This window comes from Centruroides vittatus, unplaced genomic scaffold (assembly GCF_030686945.1).
Source record: "Centruroides vittatus isolate TY-2023 unplaced genomic scaffold, ASM3068694v2 contig_904, whole genome shotgun sequence".
Taxonomy (NCBI): domain Eukaryota; kingdom Metazoa; phylum Arthropoda; class Arachnida; order Scorpiones; family Buthidae; genus Centruroides; species Centruroides vittatus.
In genome coordinates this window covers 1,152,499-1,169,291 of record NW_027122594.1, presented here as the reverse complement: position 1 = coordinate 1,169,291, position 16,793 = coordinate 1,152,499, and the positions used below count along the sequence as shown (strand labels likewise).

Genomic DNA, 16,793 nt, shown 5'->3' with positions numbered 1-16,793 from the left:
TTTGTCAATACAATTTTGTATCAATGTATCCATTATTTCATAAAACAGACGTCTATATAAATCCTTTTTAGACTCAATATCAGTATGTCTCATTCCTCTTTTTGGTTGAATTTCTAAAAAAGTTTCATCTTTTTTCAAAGCGTCCCAAATCAAATCAAAATCATTTCTTTTCTGTCGTAAAAAATCAATAAAGTGATTTATTCTAGTAATACAATATGCTATATTAAAATTGTTTTTTGTAATATAACAAAAAGAATATCTGAATGTGCAAATATTTGATGAAAAACTGGTAATAAAAAGTGAAAATCAAAATCTTGTAAATAATGGTATAATCCTCTTGGCGGCAATTGTAGTATCAGAATCCCATTGTTCTGGACTTTCAACCATATTCAACAACAAAAGTTTTAATTCTTCTTTATACTCCATAACGCAGTTTACAATCCTGCTATTGTAATTCCATCTAATAGGTGTGGCTGAAGGAAAACGCTTATTGACTTCTAGGTCTAAGGCGTGAGATCTTTTAGAAGATTTAGAAAAAAATGAAGAAAATCCTGTCATAGTTTGAAAAAATATTTTACATTCTTTTATATATCCAACAGATTGAGAGAAAACTAGGTTCAATCTGTGAGCATAACAGTGTACGAAAATAGCATGTTTGGATATTTCTTTAATTTTAGCTCGGACACCATTATGTTGTCCGGCCATTACGGCAGCACCGTCGTATGTTTGTGCCACTAATTTTTTAGTGCATTGAAATTCGTCTAAGTAACTCTTAATGTGAGTGAATAACGAATTTGCGTCTCTGTTCTCACTCGCATCAGTAAAGCCCACAAATCTTTCTTCGACGTTACCGTTTTCTTTCACGTAACGAAATACAGTCGACATCTGGGCTCTGTGGCTAATGTCCGTTGTTTCATCTACAATTATAGCAACAAATTTTGCGTTTTCAATTTCTTTTTTAATTTCTTGCAATAAAACGTTTCCTAACGAATTAACGAGCTCATTTTGAATTTTGTTCGATAAGCCAGTAAAAACTGTAGACTTCTCTAAATGCATTTTTAATTGATTATCTGACGTACTTAATAAAGAAACGAGTTCAATATAATTACCTCTGTTATTAGATTCAATACATTCCCTATGCCCTCTAAATGCCAATTCTTGCTTTGCTAAAAAGCATGTAATATCTATTAATTTAGATACAATATATCTATTAGCCGTAACTATCTTGTTATAATTTTCAATATTAATTTTATATTGTTTACTAATGTTAAATTCTATTCTATTTTGATTTCCAAATTGCTTCAATTTTACGAAAGAATCGATGTGACATTTACGATTTTCGTGTCTTTTTCTAGCTTTACTCAAATTATTTAAATCGTCAAAGCCATTCTTATTCCACACACTAATTTCATTTGAAAATAATAGGCAAGGCCAACAAAACAATTTTTGCATTTTTATGCATCCACAAAGCCATTTTACGTCTTGATAAATTTTATCGTGAAAATGTCGAACAAATTTTTTTGTCGAAGTACTTATATTTAATTTAGGCGTTGGTCTTTCTCTTTTAATAATGGCTTCTTTTTCATTATATTGTCTTGAGCCAAAACTTTTTTAAAGTAAATTTTCAATATCACAATTACAGTTTAAATCGCTAGCCATGATATAAGGGCTAAAATTAAAAATAAAATTATTAAAACTTACTTAGTAAAATAAAATTTGTGATGGATATACAATTATACATACCTGGTACAAAATATTCAATTGTATGAATATACTTTTGCGAAGAAACGTATATAAAAATAACATAAAATATTGTTTATTTTTAAATATTTAAACAATCCACTGAGTTAAAATTGCTCCCTGCGAGTGGCTCACGAATGGAAACAGAGACGATTTTGGTAGGTGTACAGTGAATGCATGCATGACAAATCCCGAGGGTGCCGATACCGGTCAATGTCAAATGCCTCTTTTGTCGCATCACTAGTATATCTCAAAGGACGCGACAGGGCCGTTGTAAATTTTAAACGTTTCTCACCATAGATGTAAATATGTTAAACTTAATAGTCATTTGTTTTCTAACTACTGCAATTCGTTTTAGTACCAGGTGTACACGGAAATCAGTTCCCCACTGTACTGAGCTAGTAATTGCTTCGGTTAAGCTTTTGTTTAAGTCAGCAGGGTTTTACTTATGTCACCATTCCCTAATCTCTTAATTATTTAACTACTTCTTAGTAGAAATAACTCGAAACCAGTTACTTTGTACTCGAATATCTGTAGTCTTGGGAAAAAAGTGGAAAGAAATTTTTATGACAACCGATACTTAGATCGTACATTTAAGGAAAATAAATTCTAGAGCTTTTTTTGTACCATTGTACGTCTCATTCATTAAATTTGGTTGTAAATAATGATGCCAAAGTAACAGTTAATTTTTTAACATTATACAAGAATTGTACACGTTTTTTCTGCATTCCCTTACAGATGGGACATACTATAATCGTAATATCACCGGTTTAACATTGAAACCCGTAAGTAATATAAGATGGGAGAGCGGAATAAATATATCAAATATTTTAATGGATTTTTTTAAACTCCCGTCAACTATACAGAACTATCATAAAAACATGCCAGTAAACTCCTATCGGTTGGGTTAAGTTATAAATCTAGTCTAGGGTGGGCAACCTTTTTTATAACACGGGCCAGAATAAATTTTACGTTTTTCCGCGGGCCGTAGTAGTTAATTGACGCCTTTTTGTGACTCGTAATTTTTTTAGTCTGCAAATACGAAATAAATAAATAAAAAGTTTATACTACATTTATTTCTCTTATCGTTTTCGAAAATTACAAAGAATTGGAAAATTAACTATTAATTAGTTATTTTTCCAATTTAATAATCTATTAAAGATCTCGCGGGCCGGATAGAAACTTTTCGCCAGCCGTAGCTGGCCCGCGGGCCGGGGTTGCCCGCCGTTGATCTAGTCTACTCGTGATTCACGTAATCGGGCGAGAGCGGCCGAATATCTAGCAGGCAGGCGGCTAAACAGCCCACAACCGGTCCGGGATATAAAGTTAGAAGCTTTATGTGTGAAGCATCCACCAGCTAAACCGGGTGACGTTGGTGCTCTGTAAAGCGCATGCGCCAATGCCTATAATCTGGCTGCTTGGAAGTTGACAGGCAGGTGGCTAACAGCCCACAACCGCTCCGGGATATAAAGCTGTACTCTTTACGAGTGTGTCGCTTACCCGGTTTAGCCGGGTGAGCTAAACCGGGTGAGGTTGGTGCACTGTAAACCGCATGTGCTAATGCCTATATAATCTGGCTGATTGGAGACTGACCCGGTTTCGACATTCCTTCCGCCACCGAATTATTCGAATATACAATAGCAATCTTATACAATAGCAATATACAATATACAATAGCAATTTTTTTTCACATGTAGTATAGAAATTTGTAAAAGATACATAATGCAGTTATAATAAAATATTAATTTTAATTAATTCAAAGTACGTTAAAATATGAAAATTTATATTTTATAAAATTCAAGGGAAAGTCATTGGAAGGTGGAATCGGCGCTTCCATCGCTTCCAATGACGGCACGCCACTGGAAATAAGCGACCTGTAGCCCATGTGACCCCATGGGCGTCTGCCTCGCTTTTATTGAACGAAAACAATGACAGTATATTGAAATCAATTTCAAAATAGATATTATATAAATAACATAGTTAATTTCTATGTTAGTGGCTAGTTAGCCAACAAAATAACATAAGGTTAGCCTTTCACTAACTGGACACAAATAATTCGAGTTAACATATTGAAACGATTACATTCCAGAAAACACGTATCGTGTGTTTGCAATAACATAAGTAGCTACAATAAATACGTACTCGTTACATACATCTTAAACTCGTAATTGACATTACAATTTACACTATGTACAGGTACGTTATTTACATAAGTCCAGTTAGTAATGTTTAGATTGTCTTCCTCGTTTGTCTTGGTCGTCGTCTTGGTCTTCGGTTATCGCCGTCGTCGTTGTCGTTTGCTTTCGTCGTCTTGGGTGTCTTCCTCTCTGACATAGTTGTGGTTGTAGTTATTTATGGTCGCTGTCATCTCGGTTGTTGGTTGTGTTGGACTTCGTGTTGCTGGACTTCGTGTTAGTCGATGATTGCTGTGCATGTTTATTCGGTCTTTCGGATTCATCTTGGTTGTTTCTGTCACTGCCGTGTTGATCATTGGCGTCTTGTTCGGCTTGATTGATGTTGTCGTCGTCATCATCGTTGTTACTCTGGTCATTTGGTTGTTGTATCTGATATCTCGATCTTCTTTGTTTTCTTAGTTGTCAGGGTTTCCGTGGTTTTGTTCATTTGTGTTTGTCGTTGGGTTCACAAATACAGGAAGGCTTATCGTACTAAATTATTTCTTTTTTTAGATTTTAATGACAATCGTTTCTGGAGTTGATGAATTAATGCCCGAAAAACATACCAAATCTCGCAAATAAATAATAGTGAAAAAGTACGATTCTATTCACAATCTATCTGCCAGACGTTTCAACAACAGACGTACGCTCATGATTCGCAGATATAGTGTACTGTACTTCGTGCTTTTCCTGTTAAGTTTTTGTATTAAGTACTTTTCATAACTTAAATAGAAACAGTGTAAAGAATATTACCTGAGGTAAAATTCTGTGTTTGAAAGTATTCGCAAAAATTATCTTTACAGATTTTTTTCTTCATTTATACGAGGTTATTACAACTGTAGGTCAATGTTACCTTAGGTGCCAAGATGGCGGCTCGTCTCTAATTCCAGCAAGGAAACAGTGAGACGCACGTTCTAACCTAACCTATTCTAATAAATTACCATAATTCTTAGAAACCGAATTATTAGAATAGGTTAGGTTAGGTTAGAACGTGCGTCCCACAGTTTCCTTGCTGGAATTAGAGATTTAGAGACGAGCCGCCATCTTGGCTACCTAAGGTAACATTAACCCAACTGTATAAACACGTATCAATTTCAGGATACAGCGAGCAAATTATACTGAGAATATTATTTTACGAACACTATCGTGTTTATAATGCCGTATTTATCAATATAATAAACGAAAAAGGTATTTAATTTCATTTTAAATATGTATACATTGCAATTTTCTAAACGGTGTAATCCTATAAATACAAGTTACATATTAACTACCTCATGTGCAACATAAATAAGGCATTTAATTTCATTCAAATATTTAAGTTTCGCAGTAATTTAGGCGACAGAAAGGTAAGTAAGAATTTTTTAACTTTTCTAAATGCAGCACGTGTATTATGTAATTAAATATTTTGAATACTTTTCTACGTCATTCCTTCACTCAATAAAACTAATGAACTTTATATAATAAAGACACATAATTATTTTAACCATACTCAGTAGCTTCGAAAACTGCATTATGCAAAATTGGACAAGGATACAAAGGAGTATGAGGTATGCAAGTATGAAGTTTTTCTACATAAACTTGATTATTAAAGCCATACGAAATGCCGAATTATCGGGCTATAAGCTTGATGCCGGTGTTAAAGCAGCCTTTCGTCTAAGTTCATTTCTTCTACAGATTTTTCATTATTGTTTTAAAAAGAAAAGTGTATTACAGATTAAGGTATGAATTACATCAAAATTTTTCAACTAATACGTTAAATCACAGTTTTATACGAATTTTACGATAAGTATTAAACTAATAGAATACAAAATTTACATTTAATAGAAAGAAATTAATACTGACACGAACATATTGTCGGCCATAAAAAGCCATAAATTCCACATCATTATGATATTGCAAACGAAAAAGCTCTGACCACAGAAGTCAATGCGAGTTCCCACGGTAAGGGAACTCAAGAATCGAATCCAGGCTATTGAAAAACACCAGGAATTTTTTGGCAGTTTACGTTCCGGTAATGTTGGACCTCATTTGAGCCTTGCCAATGCATAATTAATAGTCTCACTTGATGCCCACGGGGCAGAGGTCGAGAAATACAAAGTGATGCGGAGTTTCGTTTACTACAATGTGTTCATTTACATGACTGGATCTGTAATTCGAATACTTATAAATTACAGATTTGGATTATTCTTCTTCCTGCTGAGTGTCATATACGCCCTGTCAGTTCCCGAGAAAGATGAAACCAAATCAGGTAGAAGAGGAAACATTGTATTTTTCAGATGATAAGGATAAATTCCATGTTTAACAATCAAATAATTTAATACATTTTTAGGAAGACAACGGAGGATTATCGGAGGTGAAATTGCTCGTGATAGAGAATTTCCATTTATGGTATGTTTACTCATTTAAACTCGTTCATTAAAGATCAGATATAATGATTTACCTTACAGATATAAATAGGGGAAGGTGGTGCAAGATGGGGCCGTGGGGTAAGACGGGGACGTCTTACCCATTCGTAGTTAACGCGCTTTCATCTAGCTGTTATTTGGGGAACAAAATGTCAACTTCAAAAGGGATCACGGGACGAGAGAACGTCCGAATCGCTCTGTTTGTTTGGAAGTAAGACAGTTTTCCATGTTTTGGCAATACTTCGTCTAATTTTACGCCCGCTACAAAGTTTCTACAAAATAAGTATTATTGTGAACTTTCACATTACCTTTTAAATGAAGACATTATGGTATTCGAAGTAACCTTTAAGACTGAAATTGTTTAGTTTTGAAATAAAGTTGACCCGTGTTTGCAGTCAGTATGAAAAGTGCACGTTGGGGCAAGATGGTGCATTTACATATAATTTTGAATATTAAATTTTCTTGTTTTTAAAAACGTTTTTGAAAACTTAAATTTTGTATTATGTATTACCAAATGTTGTAGTTGCGGAGAATGAAAAAAATATTGTTCTCATTAAAGTGGTTGGCATCTTATGACTTTTCAAACCTTAACGTCCTCATCCTGCCCCACCTTCCCTTATATTTAATGTAGGTTGCAATGTTCAGGAAAAGAAGCTGTTGTGGAGGTTTTACATTAATAACAACACAGACAGTTCTTGGATCAGCTCATCCTATAGATGGGTACGTTCGTTTGAATTTTTATTGAACTCTTTAGACAAAACCTAATTTGATAAACAACATACTCGTTATCGTGCGGGTTGATGAGTAATATTGAATAAAAGTAATTTAAAATTTGAATATTTAATAAATGTTAATAAATTTAGTCTTTATGCTGTTCTATTCGGGTTAAGAAATAATGTGTCGAACATATTCACAATAATCGTTTAATAAGTCAACGAAATCTCAATGGGTCAAATGCATGGGCGTAGCCAAGAAGGAGGCATGAGTGGGCACGCCCCCAGTTAACCTGGTGCCCCTCCCCAGAGAATTACAGCCTCTACTAGGACTCCCAAAACAAAATCCTGCCTACGCTAATGGTCAAATGAACCTAATTGCAACACTGTCGGGTGTCAGCCTACTGTTACACTGATCCAGACAGCAATACTAGCCAAGATCAAATCACTAAGGACTAAATAAACAAGGTGTAGTTTGACAAAAAAAAATGCTATTTTTTTCTTTTTAGCAACCACTATTAGCTACAATTTATTTCTTCGGTTTAATCGGGTAAACTTATACTAAGTACACCGTTTTGGGCCACAATTCGTTTTATCTCTATAACATTTTTAAACACAAATACGGCAAAACGGTGAAAAAATACCCTCCCTCCGAAGGTTTTTACACTTTCGGACTCTAGGGAGTCTCAAACGTCGAGAAATGCAAAATTTTTGGGGGTTGTTTCTTTCTGTATGGATGTTTGTGTGTGAGGGAGGATTTTGTTTACCCTCTTTGAAGCTTAATGTAATTCATTTTCTTCAATGCCTTGCTAGGGAATAAAAATGAATTATTTAAATTTACTGTATGCAACAAATTAGATAATAAAACGTTTTTAAATGAGATTTGATAAAACTTGTATATATATTTTACTACCTAGTATTTTAAAAGAAAAATTACTACAAATAGAATATCGATTTGTGGTGACAAAAACCTTGTAACTTTACTATAATATCGTATAAGAATTCAACTTCGCACATTGGTGGAGGCAGCCATCTTTGCTGCAGCGAGAAAAGCAACTGAACACGCGATGCGAGGATTGCTATGCGTAGTTTAACAAGTCGTTAGTCCGTTAGTTTTCTATATTTCGAACCGTAAGTTAGTTTCATTAGATCCTATTTAATTCTTATCTTATCTGTTAGGATATAGCTTCTGTCTTTGAGAAGTTTTGAAAAGGTTTCCCATTGAAAAACCATTATATTTCAACGCTATCTGCATGAGATCGCGTAAATAACCGAACAAGTTATAATACGCTTTAAAACCATATTTATTTGTTTATTTTTTAATGTTTACGTATAAAATAATTTATTTTGCATTAGATTTGAAATTGGAGATTTATACGGAAGAGTCGGTAACGTTAATAAATTCAAAGGACATAAAATATTGTTTGATAGAAAAATTTTGCATCCATCCTATAATGGAACAAGATTCCTTCACGATATCGCTGTTCTGCTTCTTAATAGTCCTATTCAAAATTTATTAAATGTTCAACCAACGGCTTTAGCTGGATTAAATCAACGGTTCATTTCTGGTAATGCCATTTTTGTCGGTTGGGGGAGAATTGGACCATGTAAGTTTGCTTGTTTATTTTTATTTACAAATAGTTAAATCGTTGAAAGTTATCGAAGAAAAAATAAAACAATTTTCAAATATATTTAAATTTACAAGTATTTAATATTAGTATATTATGCAATTTGTTTATAATATAGGCGATTATGGCACAAATGAAAGTTTGGCACACGAGCAGAGCGAGTGGGCCAATTTCCATAAATGATCGCGGCACCCGTGCCATAAACACTATGTTTATACATGATTTTCAGTTCCATAAGTATAGTGTTATAGGTGTAATCAACCATAAAAAGTTTTAAAAAATATGTTTGTATTTATGCTTAATACGAGATGAAGTAAAGAAGACAACAATTATTTTCCCTTTTATTAACTTATATGGCAATCAAAGGAACAGTTTTTTAAAATGTAATTCAGGTGAAAAGAACAGAACTGCATTTCTCCACTGGGCAGAAGTAAAGTTAGTGGATCCAAAAGATGGATGGATAACTAACCCTCGTTATAAAACAACTGGTCAAGAAATAATGACAGTAACACCTGGAAAAGCTTCAATGAGGGTAAAAGGATTAATTTTTTCGATGGTGATGATGTACATTTTCCTAATTAATAAATTAACTATATTTGTATATAGGGTGATTCCGGTTCGCCGTTAATTATTAAAGATAATTCAGGTCAACACGTTGTCATTGGCATCCTGAGTGGAGGTTACAACGTTGTTAATAAAGCTGATGTTTACATGTCAACTAGTGTTTATCATGATTTCATAGCCAGCAACAGTCTTGGAGCCGTCGTATATCACGTTTTTAGAGATTGAGCTTTTTAATTTGAAAATTGACTATTCTAAATATGTAAACTCCAACTGCAACTAATTTTTAACCTTTGCGTTAGAAAATCATTTCTGTTAAAATACATGTAATTTCTGTATTGTCCGAAAGACTGTGTTGTATACTAAAAGTTGAGAGGAAAACGTTTTGTCAGTGTAGTAAATTGAATTTAAGTTATGTAATTATTTCCTCGTAAACAAATTAAAAACATGTATTTGTTTTTATTATTAAAAGTACAGTCAAACCTGTTTTTATGCGGGGGATAGGGACCGCATTAAAAAAGACGCATTAAAAAAAATAGCACGAAACTTCACGAATGGCTGTAAAAAATAGTTTACGCAACACAATTAAAAAATATTTTTTATGCGATCAACAGGAACCGCATAAAAAAAGTCTCACATAGAAAATAACTCAAAACTGTACGAAATAGAATTTATTGACAACAGATGTCAGCACTTGACTGCATCGTCTGGTCTATCGTCTGTTTTACATATTTTTGTCCAGGTGGTGTTTTGTTGACTTAAAAAGTAAATTATTTCATTTTTCGCATATTCATGCAATAATATTACTATAAGTGCATTTATGCTATAATAAGTTTATTTAGCTATAATAAGTCAACGTGAGACATGACGAATCGCACGAGACTAGTCGCCAACTATACCGCACAAATAAAAAATCGCACAAAAAAAACCGCATAAATTAAAAATTCGCATTAAAAAAATCGCACAAATAAAAATCGCACATAAAAAGAGCGCATAAAAACAGGTTTGACTGTACTTAGATCTAGATACGAAATATTTAGATTGGAAACAGTGAGTGTAACAGAGGGGTAATTGCCAAATCGCCATTTTACTGGAGGCTGCACTATTTTTACTTCTTGTATATTCGGCACTTTTAAAATTTTACCAAATAACCGGGAAAAAATGAGGAGCTGACCGGGACGCTGGGACAACATCGTCAAATCGGGACAATCCCGGTCAAAACGAGACGTCTGGTAAGCCTACATGAAGGGCCTTGGCCTCTCTGACAATAGCAGCCCAATCTTGAACTTCTGCACGTTAAAAATAGTGTAAATGAAGATTTTATTCCTTATTAACATTAAGTCATACCCCTCTTGAGATACATCACGTTCTTCATTTCCTCACCTTCTCAACCTTTCACCACCAAAATTTAACCACTCCCTCTTCCTGGGAGAAAATTTTGAAAAATCTCTTTTTAGTGTGCATTCGCATGGCATGCCCTAATCGTGTACCAAATTTCAACTTCCAACTCCTAACCGTTTGGGCTCTGCGATTATTATTAGCGAGGTTGAGGCCGTAGTTTTAAACTCGAAAACGTATACGTCGGACGTTCAGCGCCGCTTTCCTGTAAGCCTAGAAGTTTGACGTTTGGAAAGTCAGTGGAATCATACTCGACGTTCCAAACGCCATCGTCAAACTTCTAGGCTTACGGGAAAGCGGCGCCGAACGTCCGACGTACACGTTTCGGGGTTTAAAACTTCGGCCTCAACCTCGCTATTATTAACCTATATGGGCCTATATATAATTAAGATCATTATATATACATATATATAGATTAGTATTCTTACCAATTTATTTCGATTAGTAATTTTCTTAAATTGTTTCTAAAACAAGAAAGTTACACAACAGAATGCCCAAGGCAATATATTGATTAAAACATCGCATCCTCGCTATGTCTATAATTCTGTGTCATATAAGATACGTTTAGAGTAGGATGCAATTAAGATAATTAAGATTCTTTATCGAAGTATATTTTAGTGTTTAGAACAAATGACATTCTCACATAGAAGATCGTATCATTATAATAAAATACCTAACATATCAAACATTTAAGTAGGTATACTCATACATAAAGATAATTAATTTTCGATATTCATTACATGAAAAATGCCATTAATAATTCAATGCAATTAGAAAACACATTCTTAAATGGAAAATATGCGTGTTATCATAGTTGAGTTTTGGTGGAGTATAGTGGTGAGATAGGCAACACAACAACGCACGGAGATATGCCAACAGGGAAATGTCGAAAAACTTTCCCCTGTTTAGGTGTTAGACGTCAAGCACGAACGCGCGAGCGACTCGTTTACATCTTCCTAGTAGTAAATCTTGCTACGAAGTCCAGGAAGTGTTAACTAACTCCATAGAATTTCAATTTGCAGTTGTCTTCGCAGTCACTGCTTTATTGCAAGTCAGGTGTTATTCATGCTTGACTTTCCTCTGTATTTTGTCATGGAAAAGGCAACTGTAATGGAATTCCTTCTCTGCAACATCAATTGGGCATTATCGTTATTTTTATTAGTAGGACAAACTCTACATATTATTCCTTGTTTATAATTATTTACTTGTTTTGTTTAATGGATTAAACGCATTGTCGTGCAAACTCGATGCAGTTCCTCCCGAAAGAGGCAACATCAATCCTATTCGCAATCGAAGAACATACAGAATTAATGGAAGACGTTCGAAACGTCAATAACCAACTCGAAATGTATTTTCCTACCTTGTACTGCTATAATTTATATGGGTCAGTATTTTGATAACCATTTCTTTGTTTTACGACTTATCAGCAGAGCTTAAACTGGGTGCAGTTGTTATCATCATATATATAATTTTCGAATTCATGATAATTTCGTTCGGTTTATCTAGATTTACATCCTCGGTAAGATTTATTTAATACTTGTACAACCGAAGTAAGTACCGATTGGTTAATGTAACCCTTGGTGCCAAGATGGCGGCTCGTCTCTGATTCCAGCAAGGAAACAGTGGGACTCACGTTGCTAACCTTATCTAACCTATTCTCATAATTTGGTTGCTAATAATTATGGTAATTTCTTAGAATAGGTTAGGTTAGGTTAGAACGTGCGTCCCACTGTTCCTTGCTGGAATCAGAGACGAGCCGCCATCTTGGCACCAAGGATTACATTAACCTTTCGATTAAATAGACTATTTTAATTTATTATTGTGAATTTTATCCTTCTTCCTATTTTTTCTTTTAGATGCTGAGCAGTCTTTACTCTGGTATTTCTGCACTCATCAACTTGGGTAAGGAGAACGAAAGTACAAATGTACTTCATTACGTTTGCTGAATACAAGTAATATTCAGAAGGCATCACTGTATTGACAACGTTTCAGAGTAAGTGCATAAAATCAACGAAGATTCGTTGAATTGAGAAAACGATTTGCAGTTTATCGAGATACTGCTGATTTCTCTATAACTACATACGTGAACGAATGTAAAACATTTGTAATTTTGAAAAACTAGAAGTACTCCTTATTTGAACGAACACAGAAAACAAAGGGCACTTAATGAGTAATGTAGAAAATAAATTTTAAAACTATCTACTATCTTATTGGACAAGCGTAAACTCATCTTCCCACATATTAAAACACTTCTTTCCTGTATTATTTAATTACAACAATCTACTTAGTTACTTATGACTAATGAACAGACTTATTGCACACCTAGCCTATTTAATTAACTCAACCTAAATGGATTCTGCAATAGATGGGTTAAGGCTTTAACAACATACAAATTTTAAAAATAAAAAATAATGGAAAAGCACGTCCCTATTCTAATAATGTTATTTTCGAAACGTTTCAACAAAAAAATTACGCTCGTGAATCGCGGTGTTAGTGTAGCCTACTTCGTTTATTTTCTTCAGCTTTTCCGTTAAATTTTCTGCATTTAATACTTTGAATATATATAAAAAGTATTACCTGAAGAAAAATTCCATGTTTCGAAAATAATTTTTGCACAAATTATCTTTAGAGATTCCTTTCCTTCGTTATTTTAATGCGACGTTTCTTACAGTTTGAACAGATATCATTCACAATTTCGACAATGCAGATGGCAAATTATTCTAGGAATTTCATTTTATAGACAAAAACATGTTTATTAGTACATTTTATGTTTATTATAAACACGGCGTATAATTTCATTATATATATACATATTGACTGTAAACGTTTAAACAATATAATCCATATAAATAAAAGTTAAGTATTAACTTGATCACTCGCACAGTAAATACGGCATTTACTTTAATTCAAAGCCTATTTTCTGTTCAAATTCCAGGATGTATTAAAACAGTAATACATGGAAAAGACCAACTGTCACTGGATTGCATTCGGATAATATTATCGTATAATCCTTTTAGAACAGTGATTCTTAACAGGAGGCCGCGGGCCTCTGGGGGTCCGTAAAAAGTTTGCCGGGGGCGGCCAATTAATGCAAAATTTCCTTCAGAATATAATGAAAAACAAAACTATATATAAATAATCGAGACGAGTTGATGATAATGATGATAATAATAAGCGCCGATAAAAATTTGCTTGTTTCAAGTGTTTTTTTGAATTTTGCTTTGTTTTCTGCAATTCTGTCTGTAAGTTTCTAAATTTAAGTATTTTGGGAAGATTGACACTAATTGTCATATTCGGCCTAACAATGACAAATCTCTATTTGCATAAGAATTAATCGATCGATCGTCGCGCGGTTTCTTCACAGAGACGACGAAAGGAGTCTTTCCTCTTATTTTAGCACATACTTTTCACCCTTAATTAATTTTCGTTAAGCCCAAATCCGATGAAATTATTAAAGCAAAACGGAAATTAATAAATACATTACATTGGTATTTCCCAGTTATAGTTTATATACGCATCATATCCCATATGAAATCTGCACCGTTATAGTCTAAAGTTTAATTAAACAAAATAATTCGAAGTTATTCGTCAGCGCGTTTTCTCTATTTACACAAATGTTTTGTGTTATGGCAATGGACAGAATTGTATAATTTGTAGAAGCTGATTTCTCTATGAGCCGCTCACTTGCCAAATTGATTAACTGCCTAAAACAAAATGTTTAAAATGAAATTTAATCTTTAAAGATTCGATAGATATTAAAATTGCACACATTTAGATTCATTAAAACTTTTTACTTTTCTTGATATTTATTTCCATCGATATAGAAAAACGTTTTTAATATATAAACAGACGATAGAATATGATAAAGTGATAAAATGAGTACGACAGTATGATAGGTGTTCGGAAATTCACCAACAAAACTACTCTCCTGCTTTCACAGGCGCTGAATTCATCAAAAATGCCGTTCTGCAGTATCGAGAGTCACGGCAGTCACGCAGCGCCAAGTGGAATATTCACCGACTGACTACATACATATACGGGAATCAGAGTTGCCGATTGACGGGGGTCGATTTCTCCGTCTTCCAAACGTTCGTAGTAAATGTGAATATCTCGTTCGGAAGATACTTGTTTTCTTAGGTAGTGTGCAAAATTTCAGGTTTTTCTATAAAGGGGTCGCCGAAATATAAGCAATTGAAAAGTGCAAAAGTGTCCATAACAGCTGTATAATATTTATTTACTTATGATATTTTTTACTTATCCATTTGGCTGTGCAGACGCTCCTGGAGAAAAAACACTACTTGGGTCTAGAAAGCTCAAATTTTAAACTTAAGCCTTTCTTCTTATCAGTGAGGAGCCGGCGAAACTTGCGGGTCGATAGGTGAAACTTGGCTGGTGGGTCCCATCTCTTACCTTTATCGCTTCCTAGGAAAAAATTGCATCCAAACGAATGATTTTCATTCGAAATGTCGCCCAGAATAACAAAAGCTCAAATTTGTAACCACTAAAAATAAAAATTATTCTCAGTTAAAAACAAGTGAAAAATACTCGATCCACTTCCGACTTGGAGGACGGTACAAGTCAAAAAAGGCAAACAAATTAAACTTTCATTATTACCAATGCTATTATTCTATAAATGATATACTCCAATTGCATTTCGCCTCTCTAGTAGGCCTCATCGGTGGATACATCAAGTTAGTAATCGCTGTTCTCGTTTTGTATTTAGTAACTTTTCCCAGCATGCATCAACGTTCATCCCGGTATTTAAATTAAGTACACGCGGTGATGCAAAAATGTTCAACAATTCTTCTTTCAATGCAATTTTCTATTTTATATAATATTTTAGTATTTTTCCTATTTATGTTACAATCAAATTCACTAGAATGCAAGAACCACGCCGATTGCATCTTTCTTAATCTGATAGCCGCCTTTATCCTCAACTGCAGCCTTCTTCCACTTTCTCCAATGTAATAATTTGGATTTCGACAAGTACATGGCATTCTGTATGCATCACCCGCAATCTTAAATTGATCTCTGGGCGTATTTGTATCTTCACTATTTATGATGCTGATCACATTTGACATCTTACTTTTTTGATTCTCAACTATGCATATAGAAAATTCTTTAAAGATCGGTTTATATTTTTCAAACATATCAGTAACATAAGGAAATTTTATATAAGAAATATTTTTAATCTCATTTTTAACATTAAATCTATAATTGAAATAAGAGTTGTACCACTTACAAAGAGTATACTTCGGGTAATCATTTAATAAGAATTTTTTAAAAATTTGTTATATTTCTATATCTGTATTTTCTTGTAAAGTTGTTCTATTCAAAATCTTCCTTAATTCAATGATAAATACATTCTTTCTAGTCCCTATGGGACAATAAGATTCATAATTAATAGTTTTATTATTAAGTGCAAGCGCAAAGAGAAATCGCACGATATGTGAGTCGCGAATAATTGCACTAGTGACAGGTGGCTCGTTGGTCTAGCGGTATGATTCTCGCTTTGGGTGCGAGAGGTCCCGGGTTCAATTCCCGGACGAGCCCTCCGATTTATTTTGTTCGGCATAATAGCGGTAATTTCGAAAGACGTGCGTTTCGTATTATTCGCTTTTTGCTAGGTACGATTTGCTCACGTGTAACGTAAAGGTTTCTTTCGTTTTTTACTGAAGAACGCGTGTGTACTGTTTGAGTAAAATATTGGCAGTAATTGAACGTGGCTCGTTGGTCTAGCGGTATGATTCTCGCTTTGGGTGCGAGAGGTCCCGGGTTCAATTCCCAGACGAGCCCTTAGCTTTTTATTGTCTGCAATGCAGAGAATTCACAGGATTATATGGTTAGATGAGATGAATCCCATATTAATAGAGTTGGTTCAGATGAACGAAAATGGGTGTGGACTACAACGATGAAGTTTATAACTGAGCTAGAAGTACGAACGAAATTGAAATAATGAGCATAATTCCAAGCAAATTTATTTAAATTTAAACAAACTACTGTTGAGTAGATAAAGTTGGAAGCAAATTACATGATGTCTGTAGCATATGACATGGAAGAATATACATAGATTTATGAACAACGAAATCTGTGTAATGAAACGAAAGTTTTTATTATGTACGGAGAGAGTCTTTATGAAAATTATATTTTAATGTATTCTGTATTACTTTTACT

General features: G+C 33.9%; 2 protein-coding genes and 2 non-coding genes across 4 annotated transcripts; 3 read left to right on the top strand and 1 right to left on the bottom strand.

Annotated features, from left to right (window-relative positions):
- Positions 1-306: 306 nt before the first annotated feature.
- LOC136984138 (zinc finger MYM-type protein 1-like) lies at positions 307-1,056 on the bottom strand. Its single transcript, XM_067281074.1, has one exon. The coding sequence runs from the start codon at positions 1,054-1,056 to the stop codon at positions 307-309; it is 750 nt and encodes a 249-aa protein (XP_067137175.1).
- A 4,994-nt stretch (positions 1,057-6,050) lies between these two features.
- LOC136984137 (granzyme B(G,H)-like) lies at positions 6,051-9,449 on the top strand. The gene is made up of 6 exons (XM_067281073.1): positions 6,051-6,162; positions 6,244-6,302; positions 6,372-6,400; positions 8,389-8,639; positions 9,053-9,192; positions 9,267-9,449. Exons 1-6 carry the CDS (start codon positions 6,051-6,053, stop codon positions 9,447-9,449), a joined length of 774 nt encoding a protein of 257 aa, XP_067137174.1.
- Positions 9,450-16,100: 6,651 nt separating this feature from the next.
- Positions 16,101-16,172, top strand: TRNAP-UGG (transfer RNA proline (anticodon UGG)). Its single transcript has one exon. It is a non-coding gene; the product is annotated as a tRNA-Pro (tRNA).
- Positions 16,173-16,343: 171 nt separating this feature from the next.
- Positions 16,344-16,415, top strand: TRNAP-UGG (transfer RNA proline (anticodon UGG)). Its single transcript has one exon. It is a non-coding gene; the product is annotated as a tRNA-Pro (tRNA).
- Positions 16,416-16,793: the final 378 nt, after the last annotated feature.

Bases quoted from the DNA above. Each gene is read 5' to 3' on its own strand.
- LOC136984138 (XM_067281074.1), bottom strand. From the start codon at position 1,056: ATGCATTTAGAGAAGTCTACAGTTTTTACTGGCTTATCGAACAAAATT.
- LOC136984137 (XM_067281073.1), top strand. From the start codon at position 6,051: ATGACTGGATCTGTAATTCGAATACTTATAAATTACAGATTTGGATTA. The intron at 6,163-6,243 runs GTAGAAGAGGAA...ATACATTTTTAG, and splicing joins GAAAGATGAAACCAAATCAG to GAAGACAACGGAGGATTATC. The intron at 9,193-9,266 runs GTAAAAGGATTA...ATTTGTATATAG, and splicing joins CTGGAAAAGCTTCAATGAGG to GGTGATTCCGGTTCGCCGTT.